Consider the following 24,900-nt stretch of genomic DNA (forward strand, 5'->3'; position numbering starts at 1 on the left):
TTTCCTGAAGCCGTAGTCTATGGCTCTGCCTTCATGACATAGGCTGCGCTGTGTCCCTGTTCAGGCTCAAGCCATCTTCTAATTAAAAGTGCCCAGCTGATTGATTTACTGTTTCTTCCTCACACCTCACTGTGTATTCTGTAAGTTGTATTTTAGTATGTTCCTATAGAATTTCTTCAATTCATGCTGCTATCAGTGTGATCAAAATTTGAGGTTTTGCATAAGAGCCCTTCAGATACTCTGTGGGAATGCGAGGCCCAGCAGCTGGTGGGAAGAGTTGCATTTCAGCACCTTATAGTCCTAACTCTGTCTCCCTCTATTAATGTTGCATTTAACCTGAGAGAGTCAACTTAGTTTTCCTGCATATTCTCAAGTAAAACATTTAGTTCCTTTTTCAATACTAAACATAATTTTTTCTTTTTTTTTAAACAACAAGGACATGCTCGGGACAGACATCACAACACCATATGCTCAGATGGGTGATGTAAAAATACTATTGTCTTGTCTCCAAATACTAATTCTAAGATCAAGGTCTTCAAGCATTTGACCATGCACATGGACCACCAAGTTCGAGGATACATTATTCCACATCATCATGTCTATAGTTTGACAAAAACCAGAACATGTTCTCTGAAACAAGAGCATTGTCAATATCACTGAAACACATTACAGCAATGTTTAAATTCTTCCATAATTCCTTGAAAATTTGTAGCATAGCATAATCACTAAAACTTGCTAATTATGAGTGCTGTTAATTTACAATCATTTCCTCTCATAATGACTGTACCATTATCCATTTTTATTTATTCTTAATTAAATTCAATTTCAACTACCTGATTGTGTTTGAGGTAGCTTCATAGTAGTTTTATTGCTATGAAAGTGACATATTTCCATGTATCACCTCGGGGATTAGATTAGATTTAAATGAGAGAGGAAAATATAGTTATCAGTCACACCGTTTCCTCACTTGGCATACAGATTAAAAAAAAAAATCATCCATTTCTTCAGTGATTAAAAATACAGTTCTTTTGTGAGCATAGACACAATACAAGGAATCTGTTTCTTTGCATGAAAAGTAGAATCATTGGAAAAGGACTCGAATTCTATTGCTACCTTTCGGTTAACCCGAGTGAGAATATGCATAAGCTCAAGCTTGTGAGCGTACTGTTTCAGCATTGCACAAAGTGACTGGATGAACCAGGATCCGTCCTTTGAATTTCGCCAGGAATAGTAACCTACGAGGCAAAATGTAACCAAAATATCATGGATATCCAATGTTAGCTGATTTAATAAATTACAACATAATCATGAAGGTAAAAACAAGCATAAACATCCATAGGTATTATTAGCCATAAAAATAAATAAATAAATAAATAAATAAATAAATAAATGAATGACACCTTTGATTCCAGGGGAAAACAAAACAAAAACCAAATGGGTGCTTTATGTATACCTCTGCTTCGAAAAGGAAAAGAGTTGTGGACTAACTTCACCACTGAGTTACTGAGAATTTTACTTCCTGGGCTTCCCTTCCAATAGGGAAGAAAAGGGTAACGTGCAGAAGATGCAAAGGCAAAGAAATGAAAAGTATCATTATAAGTAGCATCGTGCTGCAATCAGATTATTGGCTTGTCCAAGAAATAACCTGCTTACATATGCACACATATTTGAGTGTCCTAAATTTGTCTACAGGGCATCTGAATAGAGTATAATAAACACATTATAGTATATTCAAAAGTCCAAAAAGGGGAAATAGTGTATTTATTGTTCTTTTCCCAGATTAACTATTGGATCCATTCCTTTTTTTCAGCTGTGCCGCACGGCTTGTGGGACCTTAGTTCCCCGACCAGGGATCGAACCCAGGCCCGTGGCAGTGAAAGCAATGAGTCCTAACCACTGGACTGCTGGGGAATTCCCTGGATCCATTGCTTTTAATTTGAAAGTACTTTATCTGGAAAGATGCCTGGAGGTTAAAAGAAGTCACATTGACTATATTTAAAAATGTAATACTGTTTAAAAATACATTTGCCCTATATTTCCAAACTTTGTGACACCCTTAGTTGTATAAGTAAACAGTTGTATGATCAATAAATATTTATTTATATGATGACACGTATAATACAACCACAAAAAAGTGGAGGTTGATAACCTATTCATAAATCATTTTTAACTCTATTTTCCCTCATTCCATTTCTACCTGCGCATATGCTATTCAGGCTTATCCTTTCAATTTCCTATCTTCCAAAGAATTCCTGGAAAACACAGTTCTCTCCTATTCCAGGAAGTGGGCAAAGCTCTGACTTGTCCTATGTTTTAATACAGTTTCCATGTGGTATCAAGTTCATGAATGACACTATGTAAGTATGCTTTCCTATAGATGCATATTTTCTAGCCCAACTTTGCTAAAGACAACTTTTTGAGACTTGTCTGTGGTTAAGGTACCCTAAAATACAGACAAGTTGGCTTTTTATAAAAAAATTTATTTATTTACTTATTTTGGCTGAGTTGGGTCTTCGTTGCTACCTGCAGGCTTTCTCTAGTTGCAGCGAGCGGGGGCCACTCTTCGCCGCGGTGCACAGGCTTCTCACTGCGGTGGCCTCTCCTGCTGCGGAGCATGGGCTCTAGGCGTGTGGGCTTCAATAGTTGTGGCACATGGGCTCAGTAGTTATGGCTCACGGGCTCTAGAGCGCAGGCTCAGCAGTTGTCGCGCACGGGCCTAGCTGCTCCACGGCATGTGGGATCTTCCCGGACCAGGGCTCGAACCCGTGTCCCCTGCATTGGCAGGCGGACTCCCAACCGCTGCGCCACCAGGGGAGCCCCAAGTTGGCTTTTTATGGATATCAAAATCATGAAAGCCTTTGGAACACACTCTTCATTGTTTAAAATCTACATATAACATTCAGTATTAGTAAGTTTCTTACCAGGTGCTGTAGAATATGCATACAAGAAGTCTGCCTCAACTGGTATTTTCTGACAGGCCATGTCATCCTCAACACCACTGTCTGTCTCAATACCACAGTCCAGTTCTGTGCCTCGGCAAGCCTAGAGGTTAGAAAATAAACATTTATTTAAAAAGTTTAAAAAAAGAAAAGGAAACTAAACATTTATTTTAAAAAATATGTGTGTACATGTACAACTGTTATTTCTAAGAAATGCAAAGGCTCTGTAAAAACTGATGTTAATTATGCAGAATCCTTTTGCTAGAAGTCTAAAATTAAAATTTATTCTCTATCTCCTAAGTGGTAGTTTAAATAAACAAAAAACTAACAATAGTTCAGTAGCTTCAAGGAAAAAAATAAATTTTTTTGATAATCCACAATTGAGTAAATTAATCCCTAATGAATCCTCAATAACCAGGTTGCTCAGTTATATATTTACCTGAATAACGAAAAGTTTAGGTTTGCCAGTTAGGCTTATACAACAATCCCCTCTGAAGAAACCTGCTAATTTTTTCAGATCGACAGGTCCATTTGTTCCAAAAATTTTTCCTTCCTCGCCATGGCTTAGAAGCACGCAAATAAAACTGCTCCTTTTGCTGTGATCTTCTTTAGATACTGGGAAAACGTTCACAAACAAGAAAAACCATCAGAAAACCAATGCAATTTTATTCAACCATTTCATATGCACTGTATGGGAATAAGATGAAGAAACCTGAGAACAGAACTGAGAGATCATGGAAACCCAACTTAGGGCAGAGCAACACACCTCAAACCACTCTAGTGAGTTGGTATGAATAACTTGTTTTACTTACATAAAATATATAGAGTAAAAAAAATATATATATATATATATATATATATAGAGAGAGAGAGAGAGAGAGAGAGGGAGAGAGAGAGAGAGAGAGTAGGATTGTGTACAGTTTAGTTCCACAGTTCTCATGCTTTACTTTTATATGTGTATAATTACAGCTAGATTGTAACATAAATTGGACAATGAAGATCATTCTTTTCATTATTTCTTACCACTGTACATTAATTCCAAAATTTCTTCACATGTAAGATCATTTTTATTCCTAACTTCATATTTCAAGTTCGTGAAGGTTTCCCAGAGGTTTGCTGCATCTACGTCTGTACCAGACCGACATGCCATCCCTTGAACAGAAAAAGTTACTTTTAGTTGCATTAAAAAAAAAAAATTTGACTTAACCTGGTGGCGCAGTGGTTAAGAATCCGCCTGCCAATGCAGGGGATACGGGTTTGAGCCCTGGTCTGGGAAGATCCTACATGTCACGGAGCAACTAAGTCTATGCACCACAACTACTGAGCCTGCGCTCTAGAGCACGCGAGCCGCAACTACTGAGCCCACATGCTGCAACTACCGAAGCCCACGCGCCTAGAGCCCGTGCTCTTCAACATGAGAAGCCACAGCAATGAGAAGCCCGCGCACCACAACTAGAGTAAGCTCGTGTGCAGCAACGAAGATCCAGCGCAGCCAAAAGTAAAAAATATATAAAAATAAATTTAAAAAAGACCCATAAACTGCTTTGAAATGAACTATTCAGTGATTCACACAATCTACAGTAAACTCTTCCTTGCAAATGCTAAGAAAATTCAATATTCTGATCATGGTGACACAAAGTCTCTTTCATTTCTTAGCATATAAGACACTTCATAACATAAACTGTTATAGTGTTACAGTCACAAAGACGTCTTTCACAGCTGCTTAGATAGTGAAAAACAAACTTAAATGCCTAACAAGAGACGTTTGGTTAAATAAATTAAAAGTCATTTATATAATGGGAGACTATATTGCCACTGAAATTTTGTAGACAAAATTTTGCCTTGGGAAAATGGTCATTTAAAAAAAAAAGCATAGGATCCTACTTTAAAGAAAAAATTATAAGTATATATATATATATATATATATATACACACACACACACACACATACATATTGTACATACACAAACACACATATACCACCACACACACATATGTATCAATACACACCTCACAAACTCAGAGGAACTATTTCTTTGATTTCAAGTTCCCAACAATTCTAAGATACATTAGTACTTTCATAACACCTTTTCAGGAAAAACCCCACAAACCACTAGCCACTTTAGCACTGTTCATCAGCCATTCTGCTCTGCGTGGTCTCCATTAAGCCTTCTAACCACCATGAGACCGTTATCATGACTGGCTTCATTTGCACAGATGTGGGAGCACAGAGGAGTCCAGGAACTTGAACAAAGTACTGAAGCTGGTGAGCGGACTGTACCCAGGAGTCCTGGGCTTTCCTCATGCCTTTACAGCGCCTTCCGCATACACGTACGGATTGACTGAACAGTGAATTCAGATTTTAAAATCCTAAAGTGCTGCAGGGGGAGGGCACACATTGAGTAAACTTAACACATATGCATAGAAAAAAGACTAGATGTTTCTAGCTCCAAATTATTGTTGATTATCTGAGTAGTGTGATTAGGAGTGATTTCAATTTTTCTTTTGCTAATCTGTAATTTCTGAAATGTATATTATGGCCATATATTATTTTTATAAAATTAAAGTAAGCTCATCAAGGTTTTGACATTGGAAAGGCTGAGGACACCATGCAGCTGTGTGACAAGGTGACTGAATTCTGGTCCTGGTTTGTGAGCCACTTAGTAGTTGAACAAAAAATACCAGGCTGTCAGAGGTGGCTGTGAGAACCTGATCTTCAAATTTCAAAGCAGAAAAGGGGCTCACTCTAAGGCTAAAGCCAGACTACAGGCCTAAGTATTTTTGGGGGGAGAGTAGAACAATTTTCCCCCTCCCCCTTTAAAGATAAGTAAGTACTCGGGATGTACTAGAGATACAACATACAATGTGATAAACATAATTAACACTGTTGTATGTTATATATGAAAGTTGTTAAGAGAGGAAATCCTAAGAGTTCTCATCACAGGAAAAAAGCTTTTTTCTAGTCCTTTAATGTTGTATCTATTGGAGTTGATGGACGTTCACTAAACTTATTGTGATAATCATTTCATGATCTATGGAAATCGAATCATTATGCTGTACACCTTAAACTTATAAGTGCTGTGTGTAAATTATATCTCAATAAAACTGGACGGAAAAAAAAACTCCAATAAGTTCAACAATGTAAAATTCTATGGGACGAGGGCATTATAACTAGCAACGTGAGGCAGAATACCTAACGGTTGAAGGTTGTATCTCAACTTGGAGCCGAAAGCAATACAAATGGTGCCATTCAGGTTTAGACACTCATTTTCAACTACTTTTTCCTCACTCCTTATAATGAATCTAACATCAAATCCAGCTTATCTTTCCAGTGTAATCTGGCTTCTTTCCCTTTTCACCAGCACTCTGGTAGACAGCCTCCTAAACTGAATCAGCAGATTCTAGTTTCCTTAACTAAAATTAATTCTAATACAATTAATATGCAAATTCAAACAATTATCACAGCACCAATTTAAAAATGAAAAATGAAGAAACAGCCAAAGTGTTCATTCATATGGTAAATTATGCAAGTCAAGTGAACATTATATTTAGGGAATGGGATATTATATAATCATTAAAATAACAGATATGAAAATTATACAGCAACACAAAAAATGCTTATATTACATTAAATGGAACAAGCAAAATACAATATTGCTTACTATTATGGATAAAATTAAGCTTTGAAAGAAACTGTCAAGGAAAAAATATCAAGTAATACAGTAAGATGTTAAATAGCTTTTTAGGATCGTGAGGGATTTTATTTTTTACATTCTCTTAAAAAAAACCTCTGAAAGTATTATTAGATTCAAGCTATACATAGTATAGAGACTGAGAACGGGATCTGGTGATCAGGCTATGGTGAACCTAACAGCAACTTCTACAGAGCGGTTGAGGTAGAAACAGAGAAAACAGAATCAAAGGGATGGAAAGAAGTGAAGATGGCAAGTTTAAAGTACGTGTTTTTAAGATTTAGGGAAGGAGACAAAAATCAGATCAAAGCTTAAGAGGCAGCAGGGTAAAAGAAAGGTCTCTTTAAGGTTGGGGAGTCTGTCTTCTTTTCGGGGGAAGAAGAGAAAGTCAACAGAATGAATGAAGGCACAGGTGAAGTGGCATAGAAAGTGGATTCAGAGCACCAACGCTGAGTCCCAGTTCTGCTACTAAATCATCTGTGGGACTCTGTGCAAGGATTTTTAACCTTTCGGCATCTAATGGTGGTTAGTTTTCAGAGGTGCTCTAAGAATTAAACAAGACAATTTCTGTGAGGTGCCTTGCACAGTTCCTGGAATGGAAAAATACTTCTACTTACTATTTGTTGAGATCCTTCCATTAACATGAAAGAGGGAGCAGGAAGATAAAGAAGCAAGGGTTACACAGAAGTCAGGGCAGAAGAGATAAACATACAGATAGAAGAGGGAGAGATTTTGATGATGGGTAGAAGATTAAGAGTTCATGTTGAATTGTAGGACCCATGGGGTCCTGCTCTATCTCTACTTCATGGCTATTCTGTGTCATTAGTTTACTAAATAATAACATCAATTCTGTTTTTTATACTACACCAAATATAAATGGTACAAATACTTGTAAAGGATTAAAAACTATCTTATGATACATACCAGTACTTTCATGAAAGTTCTTATTATTAATTATTATACATAAACCCATTTCAGGATAATCCATTTTGTAACTATAGTCCAAGGATATTCCAGAGTCCATTGATTTGCTTCCATGTAAGATCTTTCTGTTTGGAAATCAAACAACAGTTTACAAAGAGAGAAATGACCAACGCTGCTGTCCACATTGACACAACTTCTCTAACACATAGGAACAGTTAACATTTGTTGAATATAATATGCCAAGTTGTGTGCAACAGGCTTTCCCTCACTAAAATTTCACAAAAACCCATTTCACAGATGAGGAAGTGACCACTATGAGGCTGATGGTTATGAAGATACAGTGTCAGACCCAAGGCTGAAAGCATCTGTTGAACTTCAGAGTTCAGACTTTTAATCTCTATATTTTGCTTTCCTCTAAATTTTATTAAAATTTCATCAAATTCATTTTATACTTAAATTTCTTTTAACTTTCTAAAATATTTTATCCTTCAAGGTAAGAGTGAAATCATAAAAATTACCCTGAAATGATAGGGAAATAAACAAAAGGCAACTATGACCCAAAACACAATATTTATCACAATTCCTAAATTGTTCCTTAAACCCTGTGCACTGAACAAACTAATAATTTATTGCTACATAGAATCACTGTTGTAAATAATTGAAAATACTTGTCTAAAGGTCACTTATCCAAAAACTTCTGTTATCTAGACCAGGGTCAATAAACTTTTTCTCAAAGCGCCAAATATTAAGTATTTTAGGCTGGCTGGCTGCCTGTACAGACTCTGTTGCAGCCCACTCCATCCAGCTGGTGGAAGTCACCCAGGACAATATGTAAACGAATGGGTGTGGCTATGCTTCAATAAAACTTGACCAAAATAGTCTGCAAACCTGATCCTTGACCTGGACCAGGAATCAGGAAACAACAGCAAAAAACTGATACCTAACGTCCATGTACCCACACACTCAACCTGGGAGTATTTCACATTATATGCAATTCTAAAAATACTGTTGGAAAAGGATAGTAAATTACTACCTTTTAAAATAGTAAATTATGTTCTGTATGATAGGAAAAGGTAGGAAAATGTGTAAATCAGTTTAAAAGGGTTTAAAAAAAGGCAAGAAACCTCTAAAATGAGACTGCCTTTCAAAAGGTTAATTTCTAGGCAAATTCCTTTGCTAAACAAATATTGCAAAAATCTTTATTGGTAACCTGTTAATAGCTCTGCTGTAACAGTATTGTTTAGTACTAAAATTAGTTTATAATTCCCTGGATGGTCCAGAATAATAATACTGGACCCCAGAAATAAACTTTTAGAATTAAATGTACCACAAGAGATCCCAAATGGATAATAACAGACATGAATTAAGAGTGTTTGAGTTCTATCTTTTCCCTTTCTCCACCTGCTGGTTATTGGAAGCATTAATGAGCAGAATATTCCAAAAAGGAAGACTGAGACAAAGGGTAAAAGATAATCTATAACCAGGCAATTCTTCCCCAGACTGAGAACTGGCATTTTATTTTAGCCTTAAAACTCACAAATAAACAGGAGGCCAAAAAATCTCCCCCAAACACAAACCTCTCATCCTGCACAGAGATTCGGAGGGTGCCTCTGCCTCTCCTGGGTCATCCTTCTGCTACTAAGGCAGGGTTTCTGACTACACGTCAGGCACCCTCCCACCTCCCCGCAGTACCGTGAAAGTTTTATTTTAAGGGGGAGATTTAGAGAGGATAATTTAACATGTGTATAGCCATGCAGCTGTCACAGGAGGTAGGAAGTCATCTGGGCCTCTCTGGCTTGAAAGCCCATATTCTTTCTGCTTCCTCAAAGTTTGCTGTACTACATACACCCATCTTTCTCTGCTTGTATGAGATTCCATTTAAATACTCACGTCTCTGAAGTTTTAATGGATTTTGAATCCACTGAATTTTCATTGTTCTCCATGGATACTTTTATTAACTAGAATATAAAGAAAATAGATGTTAATCAAAATCAGCCATTATAAGATCACTGCATTAATTATTCCAATGATTATTTCTCTAAATAAACACACTATACGAATATTTTCATATTAGCAGTACCATCGCTCTCCCAGCTTCACCTCTACTGTTCAAGGCTTCTGTGAGTCAAACCTGAGAACAATCCTTTGTAAAGGTATGCATAAGGTCGCCCATTTCTCTCTTTCGTTTTTAATTGAGCTATGAAGCACACATAGTGCACAGATAGGAAGTGTGCAGCCTGATACATTTTTACATTTGGATACCCCACCAGATCAAGATACACACTGCAACTTGTTTCTATTACAACAGATCTGGTCATTGGTAAGAACTCTGCCTTCCAACTCAATGCAGTTAAAACAAAAACCAAAAATGGTATACCTCACATAACACTATTCTACGATGCTTAGATTCCCAAGAGATTCAGCACCAGGAAGTTCCAAACCTCCACATAATCTTTACTCTTAAACTAGACATGAAAATCCCACTTTCTCATTTAAGGTGGTGGACCGGCTTTAGGAAACCTGCAAGTAAAAACTAAAGTTCCTGCTTTCATTCTTCTGTCAGACAATTCTGTTTACCTCCCACAGTGAGTGAGTCCTTCTAATCAAGGCAGCTCTCACTTACGGAGCATTTATTATACAGCAGGTACTGTGCTAGGCATCTTATCTTTTATTTTCCCAACAATCTGAAAAGTCAGGAAACCCAACTCCTAGTGATTAAGTGGCTTTGTCCACAGATGCAAAGCTTAGTGATGGAGGCCCCCTTCTTCCCACTCTTCCCTACTGCTTCTGAAGAAGCCAGTTCCTTACTACCTGTCTGGAGTTCTACCATGTCTTCTCTAGCTTCCCCAAAGCAAAGGTACTTCTATGGCAATCTGCCTCCCTAAATAAAGAATACAGAAAAACAATGACAAAAAATTTTTCTCCAGCCTCTAGAAGTCCTGCCTATCTCAAAAATTCCAATCAAAATAGAACTTTTAACCTAACTCCCACGCTAAAATCAGAAATCTTAAAAGAATACACACCCCGTCAACAGGACTCACTCAACCACAAAAGCCTTTACAGAAAGTCCTAGGCTCCCCCCCTTTTTAAATTTAAATTTTTAAAACTGTGATAAAATACACATAAAATCTATCATTTTAACCATTTTTAAGTGTACAGTTCAGTGACATTAAGGACAGTCACAGTGTTGTATAAACATCACCACCATCCATTTCCAGAACTTTTTTATCTTCCCACACCTCCCCGTTACCAAAGTCCCCCCTTTCAAGGTCTCTTAAAAATTAAGGAGACATCTCTTCTCTTCTCCAAAGCTCAGTTCCTTCCTCCTCTGTCCCTAAGTACTGTGTGCACCTATCGTGGGGGAAGATGGAGAAAAAAATATGGAGAGGAAGTGTCACCATTTTGGAACCACCGAAGGGGGTAGCGTTTCACCTTCTCTCAAAGTCAGTCTTTGCTGTGCATTTCTACAAAAGCTCTTTGCTTTTCTATCATCTTACTTCCTGCAGTTTTTCTAGAAAACTAAGGGAGGATGCTGTGTACAACTGGGATGAACCATCTTGTAGTCAATAAGCAAATACTTCGTGAGCACGTGCTTTGTGCCAGGTGCCATTCTAGGCTCTAGGACAGAGTGGAAGACAAAACAAAATTCCTTCCTTCAAGAAACTTTCATTCTAGAGAGGAAGAATAATTACAGATAATAAGATTTCAGATACTGATAGGGGCTATGAAGAAAACAAAATAGGGTAGAGTAATAGAGAGATTGGTAGTGTGAGCTACTTTAGCTGAGGAGGCTGGGAAAGCCATCTCTGAGGTGACATTGACAGAAAGAGCTAAATGACATAGAGGCCACCTAGAGAGGCTGCCTTGCTGGGGAAACGTCTGGCAAGTACAAAGGCCCTGAAAGAGTTTCGTGTATTCAAGGTGCAGAAAAGAAAACCAGTTCGACTAGTGCATGGAAAAGGAAGGGAAGGAGTGAAGGGAATTGAAGTGGGAAAGGCAAGATCATATAGGACCTCAGGAGCCAAGAGGAGCTTTGATTCTATCCTTGTTGCAAGAAGGAGAAACCATTGGAGTGCTTGAAGCAGAGGAGGGACAGCATACTTTAAAAAGATCACTCTGGGGCTTCCCTGGTGGCACAGTGGTTGAGAGTCCGCCTGCCGATGCAGGGGACACGGGTTTGTGCCCTGGTCCGGGAAGATTCCACGTGCCGCGCAGCGGCTGGGCCTGTGAGCCATGGCCGCTGGGCCTACGCGTCCGGAGCCTGTGCTCCACAACGGGAGAGGCCACAGCAGTGAGAGGCCGCGTACTGCAAAAAAAAAAAAAAAAAAAGCACGCTGGCTGCTGAGTGGAGAATCCACTGAGGAAGCACAGAGGCCAGTGAGAAGCCCTCTGGAATAGTCCCGGAAAGAGATGATAAAGTTTGGACTATAGTTAAATAGTGGATATAGGTAATTAAGCGTCTGCAACTTGGGGAGAGAGCAGGGCTGGAGATATACTGGGGCACTCTGATGATTAGAGGGTTACTGGAGGAAGTGGAGCCAGCAGGAGACTAAAGAGAAGTGAGTGAAACAGGGGGAAATCAGGTAGGTGGGGTGTACCAAAATATGCAGAAGCCTTCCAAAGAGTGTTTGATCATTTCAGATCTTGCTAAGAGGTCATTTCAGATGAGGACAGAGACCATTAGCTTTGGCAAGAAAGTAATGGGCATAGTGGGGATTGTCAGGAAAAATTGTCCCAGACTTGGAAATGGGTGAAAGAAATTACTGGATGTTATTTCAGGGTGGTACTAGGCATTGGCTAGAGAAAGCTTGGGGATTATCCGATTTTACAGGGTGTCTTTTTTTTCCATTTTAAGACTTTATTATTAAAAAAAAATTTTTTTTGTAGTTGATTTACAATATTATGTTAGTTTCAAGTGTACAGCAAAGTGAATCAGTTATACGTATACATATATCCATTCTTTTTTAGATTCTTTTCCCATATAGGCCATTACAGAGTATTGAGTAGAGTTCCCTGTGCTATACAGTAGGTCCTTACTAGTTGTCTCTATATAGTAGTATATATATGTCAATCCCAATCTCCTATTAATCCCTCCCCTAACCCATAACCATAAGTTTGTTTTCTATACCTGTGACTCTATTTCTGATTTGTAGATAAGTTCATTTGTATAGGGTGTCCTCTTTTCACTGACCTTCTCCTGACTAGACTATTTTACAACTTTGTAGGAAGTTAAGCCACAAAAAAAGGAAGCCATGCAGATGATTCTTATTGATAGCAATGAAAACAAGTTTTGTCTTGTAATGATGTAACGGATTTGCAACTTGTAGAAAAGATGACCCTCCCAAATTACACTTTATTGCCTTATAGGGTATTAAGTAGTTTTGCTTCTATTAGCAAATTCATTTCATTATACCCAACCATTTACATCTGTGTTTATTGTTCAAAGTCTCCTTTGAACTGGTCTTAACAACAGACTGGTTCTATTATCAATTAATTGAATAAAATGTTTTGACATATTTTATATTTACACAACAGTCAAGTTTCATACTTTTTGAAAAGTATACTTTAAAAGGATCAATGTTGCTGCAATGGGTTGAGGAGAAAATGGGAAAAGAAAAATGAGTAAAGACAACAAAAGTGAGTCAACATAGTTTTACCGTGAAGGGGCAAGGAGAGGGGATGGTAGCTGAAAGGGGACCAGGGGTAGAGGACATTTCTTGTTTGGCTTGGTTTTAAAGATGAGCCATTTAACGCATGATTTTATGCTGATGAGAATGATCCATAGAAAGTGAGAAATTAATAAGGCAAGAGGAGAAAAAGAGCGAAGTTCTTGGAGGGATGGGGGGGGGTCTGTGAATCTAGCTCACATATGGGGAGGTATTAGCCTCAGATAAGAACAAGTGAGGGCTCATCCACTATAATAATGCAAGGAAGACAAATTATTTGGGCACAACGTATGAAGGCTGGTGAACTGGACGCAAGGAGGATGAGGCACTTCTCACGTGATGGCACCCATCTTCTCTCCGTTTAGAAGAGACAACTTTGAGACAAAAATCCCCAAATGTCCTATCTATACCTTCATGAGTACTTATGCGTGCATTTTACCAAGTAATACAAAAACTCATCATGCATACGTCTAGCAAAGCTGTGTGAGACAGGCATTCCCAGACATGAACAGAAGGGACATGAATTGGTATCACCTCCCGAAACATGTCCCTCCCACACCCCTCAATAAAAGGCTTGACATCTGCTCTAGGAAACTTACACTTCTAAGAATGCACCCTAAGGAAATAACTCTAGGGATAAGGGAGAGGAGGGAAGGGGAAGGATATGTATTACTCATCAAAATATTGAAAATCTGTGCAGAGAAATAGTGAAGTCATGGTGTATCCAATACACTGGTTCTACAGTATCTTTACTTTTCAACCTGTTTATTAACAGTGGCTATCTCTGCGTGATGGGATCACTGGCAACTTAATTACTCCTTAATATTTTTCTATATTTTTTATTTTTTCTATAATGTCTACTTTTTTTAAGTTAGGAAACTGTAGTAAACATTATTTTATAAAATAATATCCTCCAGCAATGGTAGACTATACCAACCAGTATTGTGTTAGCCAGTTTCAAGTCTCAGCCCTGTTTCAAGAGCAATAAAAATAGTGGTACTTTACTACTATGAAAGCAGCAACCCTTCCCTGACTGCTGTGTACCACGTCCCAGTCTCTCTCTCTTTCTCTTCTTCTTTCGTATGTATAATAAACACATAATAGGCACATAGAAATCTCAAACTTCCTTCAACCATAAATACGGAGGCCAACTTGCCCCAACACAAGTCAAAATAATTATCCATCCGTGGTTGAAAAACAAAGTTGTTAATTTGACTAATTGAGAGAACAATACAGGTTGGCTAACAATTCTGGAAATGCAGGCAGATACATAATAAATGGTTTATTGGCATTATATTATAATCCATGAGAAAATAGTGTTATTTATGTTTCAAGACTTTCTGGCCAGCCTGTGGAAAATCTGGAGTGAAAACACAGTGGGATGGGAAAAAAGACAATAAAATTTCTGAAGGTGAACCCAGAGCTCCTGCCAGTGTCTTTCTGGTCCCAGGGTTTTGCCTCAGATTGGCGCTTTGAATGAGTCTGCCAAATGCAGGGTGCACAGTAGCTGTTCAGGAACCCCGAAAGGCTGCTATATTCCCACCAATGATCAAGGGCATAAGACATCTTACCAAACACTTCTGCAACAGCGCAGTGATTCTTGGACTGAAATATTAACTTCTAACAATCTTTTATTTCTTGCCAACAATAAAGCTGTGGGACAAAGCGATTCTATCCTTATGACTGGTAATAGAAAGTTTAGATTTAAATAGTGGCAAGCTTTCCAGAATTTTAAAATACAGTTCACTCTTGAACAACTCAGGTTTGAACTGTACAGGTCCACTTACACACGGATTTTTTTTTTCAAACATGTGGATTTTTAAAAGTAGCAAATACTATATCACTACACCATCTGAGGATAGCTGAATCCATGGATACAGAACCATGGCTATGGAGTGCCAACTAAAAATTATACACTCGGATTTTCGACTATAGGGAGGGTCCCCTAACCCCTCCTTGCTCAAGAGTCAGTTGCATTTGGCTTTTTGGTTCATACCAAGGGTAAGATGTAACCTAGGGCTTCGCTGGTGGCACAGTGGTTAAGAATCCGCCTGCCAAGGCAGGGGACACGGGTTTGCGCCCTGGTCCGGGAAGATCCCACATGCCGCCGAGCAACGAAGCCCGTGCGCCACAACTACTGAGCCGGCGCTCTAGAGCCCGCGAGCCACAACTACGGAGCCGTGTGCCACAACTACTGAAGCCTGCGTGCCTAGAGCCCGTGCTCTGCAAGAAGAGAAGCCACCGCAATGAGAAGCCCGCGCACCGCAATGAAGAGTAGCCCCCGCTCGCCGCAACTAGAGAAAGCCCGCGCGCAGCAACAAAGACCCAACACAGCCAAAAAAAAAAAAAAAAAAAAGATGTAACCTAAATATAAGGTGACTTTCAAGTAGTCATTTCCTTTTCATACATTTAATCAACTTTCTTTAACCAAATCATTTTTTTTTTTTTTTTTTTTTTGCGGTACATGGGCCTCTCACTGGTGTGGCCTCTCCCGTTGCAGAGCACAGGCTGCGGACGCGCAGGCTCAGCGGCCATGGCTCACGGGTCCAGCCGCTCCGCGGCATGTGGGATCTTCCCAGACCGGGGCACGAACCCGTGTCCCTTACATCGGCAGGCGGACTCTCAACCACTGCGCCACCAGGGAGCCCCTAAGCAAATCATTCTTAAAAGTTAAAAACGATTCAGCTTTATTAGCCTTAATACAAGTAATTGTAATTAATAATTTCCAACATTAGACATCAAATAGACAATTTTGTTTCAGTAAGGTAGTTGATGGCTGAAAGAAAAAAAAATCTGAATTTTTTAAGACTAGTATTTAAAACAGTTTCTATCTGATAAGGATTTCCCAGGAACAAATACTATGACGTATTTTGTTCCCTTTTTTTTAAATTTTTTTAACCAATGATGACGACTTTATGAAGTCATGTGGCAGGGTCAACAAACAAACTCACACTTTTACATAAACGAGAAATAAACCCCTTCCTTTAAAGTCTTTCACAGAATCGTACCTGATCCACCATGCCAGAGTTAATCTCTTCCACCTATATATTTACTTAGCATGTAATTAGAACCCTTCTTGTATTTTCATTTTATTCTGTTTTGGATTTTTTTTAAATTAATTAATTTATTTATTTTTGGCTGCACTGGGTCTTCGTTGCTGTGCCTGGGCTTTCTCTAGTTGCAGTGAGCAGGGGCTACTCTTCATTGCAGTGCATGGGCTTCTCATTGCGGTGGCTTCTCTTCTTGCGGAGCACGGGCTCTAGGCCCTTGGACTTCAGTAGTTGTGGTGCACGGGCCTAGTTGCTCCGTGACATGTGGGATCTTCCCGGACCAGGGCTCGAACCCGTGTCCCTTGCACTGGCAGATGGATTCTTAACTACTGTGCCACCAGGGAAGTCCTGGATTGCTTTTTATGTGTGTGTATTTGTTACTCTCATAACACCATGACATAGTGATGGTTTTTCCTCTCTCAATTCTACCAATAAGCAAGTAGCATGTTATATTCTGGTCCCACTGGATTCTTTGAACGGCTTAAAAATAATTTTCTCTCAGGGTCTTCACACTTGCTATTCCCAATACCTGGAATACTAGTCTCACCGATATATTATGTTATATAATATTATATAAGATAATATGATTTATTTCACTCTGGTCTCTATTGAAAGGTCACCTCTCCCAGATGTCTTCCCTCATCCTATTTCACTTTCTTTACTCTGCTGATATGCAATCAACAAGGATCCTGGAGCAGAAATCTTGAGGAATTGCTGAGACAGAAAGTAGGAAATATCAGGGAAAGATTCCTGAGGTGATGGGAATGATTTTGGGAAATTGAGCTGAGAGAACATTAGAAGTGGAATAGAAGTTGGTAGAAGTGGAAGGAAGGAGAATTTTAGGGTCATCTCTTGGTGAGCTGCATTTGGAGCAGTTGAGGGATTGTCCCTTTCTTTTCTTATGGTTGGCTGAATAGTGAGTAGTCAGGTTCCCCGCAGGTTTTAAGGAATAAAAGTGTACACTAAAACCTGGTAAACAGAGTACCCACATTAGCAAATAACACAAACTGGAGTTTGGCATCCAACTTGTTTGCCAAACCCAACTGATTTGGCACCTAAACTCCGAAGATAAGTCCAGCCATCCCAGTGTCCCATCACAAGCAACACAGGCAGACAGAAAAAGGGAATAACCAAGAAATCATTGACTGTTCAAGCAAAACTGACACCATGAAAGAGACACCAAACTCAACAAAAATATTAAAACAAACAGAAAAAGAAGTAATTATGAGTTTTTCTGAGCCTACTGTGTGTAATTTATAAACTAGAAACACTGGAAATCAGCGAGAAGGCAGATAATGACTAGAACAAAAAAGTCATTGCTCAGTTTTGGGTTTCAAAAGAGATTTAAATTCCAAACTGAGACAATGGTTTGAAAGCCAAACACATTTGACTTCAGTTGAAAGAAAAGGTTGTCTGCTGCCAGTGTCCCTGTCCTCATGGTGAGACACAGCCAGCCACCCCCCCCCCCCCCCCCCCCCCCCCCCCCGCCTCTGCAGGAGACCCTCCACCACTAGCAGGTAGGTCTGGCTCAGTCTCCTATGGGGTCACTGCTCCTTCCCCTGGGTCCTGATGCGCACACTACTTTGTGTGTGCCCTTCAAGAGCGGAGTCTCTGTTTCACCCAGTCCTGTCAGTTGACCTTCATATACTACGGAAAATTTATATAATGATAAATAAAATCCTCACTGCATCAGACTTGCGCACATTTGCTTTCTGCTTGTCACCATCTGCTTTTCCCACGTGAAAGCACCAAATCCACACGCTTGGGAGCAGAGCTTTTGTTCCTGCAGAACTTACTTAAGAGTGACACTCAGCATTACCTCACCTCCATTAGCTAATGCCTGGCTGAATATAAGTTATTCTGGACATGGTGATCTCATCTCAGAAGGATAAAAAAAATTGTCCCCCAAGGGGAAAAAATGCCCTATATGATGACGAGAGTTTAAGTTCTTAGAACACTTTCATTTGACAAAACACAAATAGGAAAATATACAATAGGGCTTAAAAAATATATTGTGTGTGTGTGTGTGTGTGTGTGTGTATATATATATATATATATATATATGATGAATTACTACTCAGCCAGAAAAAAGAATGAAATTTTGAATAAATCCATAGAAACAGAAAGTAAATTAGTGGTTGCCTAAGTTTAGGGGTTTGGATAGAAATTGGGGATGACTGCTGATGGTTATGAGGTTCCTTTTGGGGTGATAAAAATGTTCTAAAATTGATTGTGGTGATGGATACATTACTCTGTGAATATACTAAAAACCACTGAATTCTATAGTTTAAATTGATAAACTGTATAGTATGTGAACTATGTCTTAATAAAGCTATTTAAAAAATAAAAAATAAATAATAAAAATAACAAATATATTGTAGCACCGCAATGGACTTAATGCTAATTGTTTCTTACTGTACTGAGTATGTAATTCTTTCCATCAATTCAGGATGCTGATGATAATAAATTTCTAGACATATATTGGGTCCCAGAGAAGTTCTAAGTAGATCAATTGACATTAGATGGCAACCTGGAACCTGGGTCTTAGAATCAGGTCTCTGAGTTCCTAGATCCCTTTAATACTTGCCACTGAAGCTACAACAGTCAGATTTCTCAAAAGTTAAAAAATGTTGTCAGTAGAAATTTACTGTCACTCTAAAATACATAGGCATTTCAGGCTGTGTTTTCCTAAAGTGAAAAGTTGCAATGATTTCCCAATTTTTTATTGTGGTTAGCCAACTAAAGGGACCGTTGCATAATGCCACAATGAAGTTAAACAGAATAAATTATCTACAGAGTTCAAAGAGAGGAATAAAAATTAATTTCTAAAATTGAAATTTCTATATGAAGTTACAAAGTATCAACACTTTAGGAAAAATAACCACCAACAACCTGTTATTAAAAATGGCTTGAGGGACGGAGGGAGACGCAAGAGGGAAGAGATATGGGAACATATGTATACCTATAGCTGATTCACTTGGTTATAAAGCAGAAACTAACACACCATTGTAAAGCAATTATACTCCAATAAAAATGTTAAAAAAAAAAATGGCTTGAGGACTTCCCTGGTGGTGCGGTGGTTAAGAATCTGCCTGCCAGTGCAGGGGACAGAGAGAGGTTCGAGCCCTGGTCTGGGAAGATCCCACGTGCCGAGGAGCAACTAAGCCCACGAGCCCCTACTGAAGCCCACACACCTAGAGCCTGTGCTCTGCAACAAGAGAAGCCACCGCAATGAGAAGCCCGCGCACCGCAACGAAGAGTAGCCCCACTCGCCGCAACCAGGGAAAGCCTGCGCGCAGCAACAAAGACCCAACGCAGCCACAAATAATGCATAAATTTATTTTTTTAAAAAAATGGCCTGAAAGTTGTGCCTATGGTAGAAATTTCAAAATGAGATATGAAATTAGGATAACCAGTTTAAGTTATTCCTACTTAGTTAACCTGTCACCCATCAGTGGGTTGTTCTTGGTGCCTGTCCTATAAGGAAACTGAGGTAAGGTCTAAAACCTGGTCTTTGCCCTACCAAACGGGTTTTAAATCTCAAAATGAGACATAAGAACCAACATCACTCACTTCTGAATCATCTCCACAAATATGAGTATCTTCAAAAAAATTATAAGTAAAAATTTACCAAAACAGGTAGCCAAAGAAAAGCCCAAAGAATCGTAACACAATATGTGATTTGAGCGTTGTGTAATAACAGGTCCTCTTACTGTTGGCTAATAGGGGCTAGACTCTGAGCTAAAAGGTACATTTATCTATGCATGTATTCATTATTTACGTGTTTCTAGTTAGTCCTTCCAACGATGTTTCGAGGCATAATGAGATTTCCATTTTATAGTGCAGTTGACTGAGGCTGAAAGCAGTTAAGTAACTTTTAAATGGCAGAGCCTGAATTCAAACTCAGATCTGTCAGCTTCCCACACTTCTACATGGCTTAGTTCTACATAGGAGGGGTAATGCTATCAATAATTTCAAGAAAGGAAACAAAAATCCACAACCTAGAAACACTAAGATGAGAGAGGAAGCATACATAAACATGATAGAAACTGACTGCAAGGACAGTGAAATAGTATAAAGTGCACTCATTCCAACTCACGAAGAAACCAGGAATGATGTTTATGGTGTTTTGGATGCCACTGGGTAATTTACTTCTAAAAGTAAAATTACTCACAAAATATGAATAACTTTCATATTAAGCACTTAGGATGTCATTCAGACACTTTTTTCCTATGTCTCTATTTGCCTCTAAAGGAGAGGTGAAGCCATTTCACTATGACTTGTGGGGAGATTATTCAGTCCTCCCTCAGTATCCATGGAAGATTGGTTCTAGGACACCCCCCTTCCTCCTCCTTACAGGGATACCAAAATCTGCAGATGCTCAAGTCCTTTATGTACAACGGTGTAGGAGAATCGGCCCTCCATGTCTGGTCAAGAACCTACAGACAAGGAGGGTGGCCCATACTTTGGCCAAAGAACTTGAAAAACATCGGGATTATATTTATTACCAATTAGAGAGGACAAAGTCTCAAAAGCAGTCATGTTTCCAGATTTGGTAAGTGAAACAGAAAGAAGAAAATACTTTTTTCACAACAGTTTGGACAAGAGGAGATTTCTGCTGTGACGTACTAGAGGTTTTATTGAAATCATTTCCCATCTGGTCCCTGCAATTGCTTTGGGAAGAGTCACCAAACTGGATCTTGTCATTGGGCCTGGTAAAAGTCAGACTTTTAATATTTATTTTGTAATAAAGGAGGAATCTCACACATGGCAAGTAAAATTAAATACAGAAGAAACTTAAGTAAGTTCAGTTGTGCCACACAAACAAAACCATTCTTTCTTTTTCTCTGGCAAGGACCACACCACCAGGAAGACACAGACAGGAGGGCTTCCCCACTACTCAAAAGCCACAAGCCAGAAAGGACACAATGCTTACTAAGTGCAAGGGGTCTGTTTCCCTCACCTACCTGAAGTCTTGTCCTAAGATGGTATCTCTGGAGGGGCAGAAGGAGAAATGCAAAAGTCCTTGCAGACCTAAATACTGTGTTATGAAATAAATGTAGAATGAAGGATCTTGGATGCCTTTTATAAAAATTATAGATAACCTGTAAGGCCTCCTCCTTCCCACTGAGAATCACTCCTCTAGAAGTGATTCAGTTTTACAACCACCTGCCAGAGAAGGTCTGAAACTGCGAAAAGCCAGGGTCAGTGGTATTTATTTATTTGTCATTTGTACCATAACAATTGACTGAACACCAACTGTGTACAGAGTCGTAAACGCTGAGTGTTTGAAGTAGTGGAGACCAAGATCCTACCCCTATGTGTGACTCGCACCAGAGCTCACTGTATTCAAAAGTGGCTCAACAAGACAGATGGCCAGTGTTCAGTACAAAATAGATAACTTTATTTTACTCTACCCTAATGCAGAAACTCTATAAGCAACTTGAAGATCAAAATAGGCAGAGAATTAACAACATTACTTAAGAGATTTACAAGGCACTGTCACAGACATTATCTCATTTTATCCCTGTAATAACCCTGCGAGGTATGTATATTACTCCTGCCTAATTTATGGATGAAATAGGAAGTGTTGCCCTTGGGATGTGGCCTCGGGTCCTATGACAGCAGAGTACCTATCCCCCTCCATTACATTTGTATTTGTTAAATGTGTACACCAGTATCTAACAGTCTAAGAATTCCAAATCTTTTTTTAGATCCAACACCAGTGCTTCCCATCTTTGAGGCAGAGCCTAAAGAACTATCTGATACTGGGCACCAGAACTGACCTAATGCCATTCATGAAACTAAAGACTGCTTTCCAGCATCAGAAGGGGGATGAACCAATAGGAGATTGTGTTAAATTGGATTTGAAAGCAAAACAGAAAAGAAGCATTATAATTGCCTCTATCAGATGTCAGTCTCTTAAAATCGCAGGAGGGGGCTTCCCCGGTGGCGCAGTGGTTGGGAGTCCGCCTGCCGATGCAGGGGACACGGGTTCGTGCCCCGGTCCGGGAAGATCCCACATGCCTCGGAGCGGCTGGGCCCGTGAGCCATGGCCACTTAGCCTGTGCGTCCGGAGCCCGTGCTCCGCAACGGGAGAGGCCACAACAGTGAGAGGCCCGCATACTGCAAAAAAATAAATAAATAAAAAATAAAAATAAAAGAAATAATAATAAAAAAAAAATCACAGGAGGTAAGACTTCTTTTTCAGGATAGCAAATAAAATCTGATGTAATTGGATACAATGTTTCACTTCTTTCTTACTGGGAACAGGTTTTATTGCTACACTCCAATAAACTGTTCATTCCTTCATTCATTAAAACACATTCTAACTTTCAAAAGCCTTCATTGCAAAAGAGCAAAGCAAAACCATCAGGTTGGGATAGGGATGATTTAAGCTTTGTATTTCCTTCTTAGACATCACGTAACTACAATACATTCAAAGTGGCTGAGCGCATTTTGCCGCAGGCTGGTCTATGCAGCTTGCTTAGCACCTAATACGATCCTGCATAAACACATTGTTGCAGCAACTCTGCATTTCAACTCTACCATTCCTTTCTAGTCCACATCATTTAATTATAATTTGCTAAGCAACCTTAAAATAGGATTTTTTTTCTACATAGGGCATAATTATTAAAAAGCATAATACTGTAGTATTGGCATTCATTTGTGCCAGGCCCCAAATATGGGGAAAGACAATACGGAACAAGATAACGAGAAAAACACAGTTCCTTGTGGAATTTGCTTAGGAGCTAATAGGGGAGAGTGTAAAAATAAGCAACTGCAAAGGATATGACACTTTCCTCTTAGGATGAGACGGATGCCAAAGGAATACATAATAGCTAGATTTAACATTGAAATGTTTAATGAGAACAGAAACATAAATAGGAGTTCCTCAAGCAAGTGTGTGGTGATGGGAAGAGAGAGGGAATGCAAGAGTGTTCCAGGCAGAGAACAGTTAGTGTTAAGGTCAGCATGGCTCTGCAGAAAGTGAAACTGTGCCATAATGAAAGATTAGGCAGGGGAAGGGGACCAAGGAGCCAACCTATGCTTGGCTTTGTTAACCGTGTTAAGGGACTGGGTTATCCTATGACCAAAGGAACAGCTTTCTGGATTTTTATTCTGTAAAGATCCCTCAGCCTGTGCTATAAAGAATGGACTGGAGAGGGGCCAGAGGGGCCTCCTGTAGCCAGGTGAGAGCTTAGGGTGGCTTAAATCTGAGATGGAGAGAAGGGGGCCAGATCCAGTGGATATTTAGGAGGGCCAGGAGGCTTGGCGGCTAACTGGAGGGGCCGGGAGAGGAAGCTGATAAGGTTGGTTCCCAGTTTCTTGGCTTGGGAGCCCCTTATTGAGAACTGGGAAAGAGACAGCTGCCTTGGGAAGTAAGGCTTGAGAGCACACCCACTGAAAACAAGAGTGACTAAGGCACTCTTATTCAACATGGGCTGAGGGGATTTTAAAGCCTAAGGGATTTGGGCCATGGATACATAGTCACCCGCAGGAGCTAGAAGGACGCATGGAGGCCTTCAGGTCTGAAAGTGAATAGGAGTTTAATACTTGAAACTACCTCTTTGGAAAGCGGAGTCACCCGTCAACCTGATAATATCTAGACAAAGAAGGCAGCAGAGACCAAATCCTCACCAGCAATGGGAGGATAAGCCCTGAGGGCCAGAGCCCTTAGGACAGCACCGGCCCGCCTCCTGCCCTCAGGTCATCTTTTCTCCGCGCCCAGCCTCCTCACCACCTTCCCGATTAAAATTTCAGCCTTCGATCCCCGCTGCCTCCCGCTCCCGGGTCCGACCTCCTACCCCCCGGCCTCAGCGCCTCCGCCTGGGCCTCCCGCGCCTCTCCTCCCCCGGCTCAGCGACCCGTGTCAAGCCTCCTGCTACCAGGCTTCAGCGACCCGACCCGGGTCTCCCGACACCCCCCATTCTCGGCCCGGCCACCTGTCCCCCGGGCTCGGCGTCTCCGGCTGGGTCTCCGCTCCCCAGCCTCCCGCTGTCCGCCCTCCACATCCCACGCGGGTCTCCCACCACCCCCGGCCCAGCCTCTCGATCCTCGGTCCGGCCTCCCGTCCCCCAGGCTCGGCGTCTCCAGCCGGATCTCTGTTCCGCGGCCCGGCCTCCCGTCCCTGGGCCGGGTCTCTCGATCTGCGGGCTTCAGGGCCCGTCCCCGCCCCCGTTGTCGCGCCAAAACAAAGGATCCGCTGCCCTGACCAGGTCAGTCTCCTCCGTCTCCCCGGGGCAGGCGCTGAGCTTGGGAGAGTGGAGGGAACCAGCCCAGGACCTATGGCGCCAAAGCGAGAAGCGTCGAGGGCATATCTCACCTCTCAGCCCCCACGGCGCTGCCACCGACTCGCTCTGCTGGGATCGGTTCCTGCTCTGCTTCGGCCGCAGCCGCGCTCAGAGGTAGGCGCCCGAGCAGGCCCCGCCCCCTCTGGCCCCACCCCGGCCCCTCCCCTCAGCTCTGCGGGCTCCGCGCCGCGCCGACGCGTCAGTCGGGCCCCGGCTCCCACTGCCCGAGAATACCGCCCCCTCACAGGCCCCGTCCCGCCCGAGAACACCGCCCCTTCACGGGTCCCGCCGCGCCTGAGAACGCCGCTCAGCCCGAGAGCACCGCCCACTCACGG

The 24,900-nt window shown here is 40.7% G+C and overlaps 1 protein-coding gene across 2 annotated transcripts; it reads right to left on the reverse strand.

Annotated features, from left to right (window-relative positions):
- Positions 1-124: 124 nt before the first annotated feature.
- CASP3 (caspase 3) lies at positions 125-24,665 on the reverse strand. Of its 2 annotated transcripts, XM_082863988.1 has the most exons (7): positions 24,598-24,665; positions 9,446-9,513; positions 7,556-7,680; positions 3,963-4,091; positions 3,379-3,554; positions 2,922-3,042; positions 125-1,235 (listed from the first exon to the last, which is right to left on the reverse strand). In XM_082863988.1, exons 2-7 carry the CDS (start codon positions 9,496-9,498, stop codon positions 1,012-1,014), a joined length of 828 nt encoding a protein of 275 aa, XP_082720114.1. In that variant the 5' UTR covers positions 9,499-9,513; positions 24,598-24,665; the 3' UTR covers positions 125-1,011. The 2 variants fall into 2 exon arrangements, with proteins under 2 accessions (XP_082720114.1, XP_082720115.1); XM_082863989.1 differs by lacking the exons at positions 2,922-3,042; positions 24,598-24,665 and having other exon boundaries at positions 1,067-1,235; positions 9,446-9,509.
- Positions 24,666-24,900: the final 235 nt, after the last annotated feature.

This window comes from Leucopleurus acutus (genome assembly GCF_964270905.1).
Source record: "Leucopleurus acutus genome assembly, chromosome: 21".
Taxonomy (NCBI): domain Eukaryota; kingdom Metazoa; phylum Chordata; class Mammalia; order Artiodactyla; family Delphinidae; genus Leucopleurus; species Leucopleurus acutus.

What these genes read in the sequence shown, in the direction of transcription:
- CASP3 (XM_082863988.1), bottom strand. Translation starts at nt 9,498, where the DNA reads ATGGAGAACAATGAAAATTCAGTGGATTCAAAATCCATTAAAACTTCA. An exon ending in TTTGGAATTAATGTACAGTG is followed by an intron (nt 3,555 to 3,962) that starts GTAAGAAATAAT and finishes ACGTTTTCCCAG; the next exon opens with TATCTAAAGAAGATCACAGC. An exon ending in CTAAACTTTTCGTTATTCAG is followed by an intron (nt 3,043 to 3,378) that starts GTAAATATATAA and finishes TCTAACCTCTAG; the next exon opens with GCTTGCCGAGGCACAGAACT.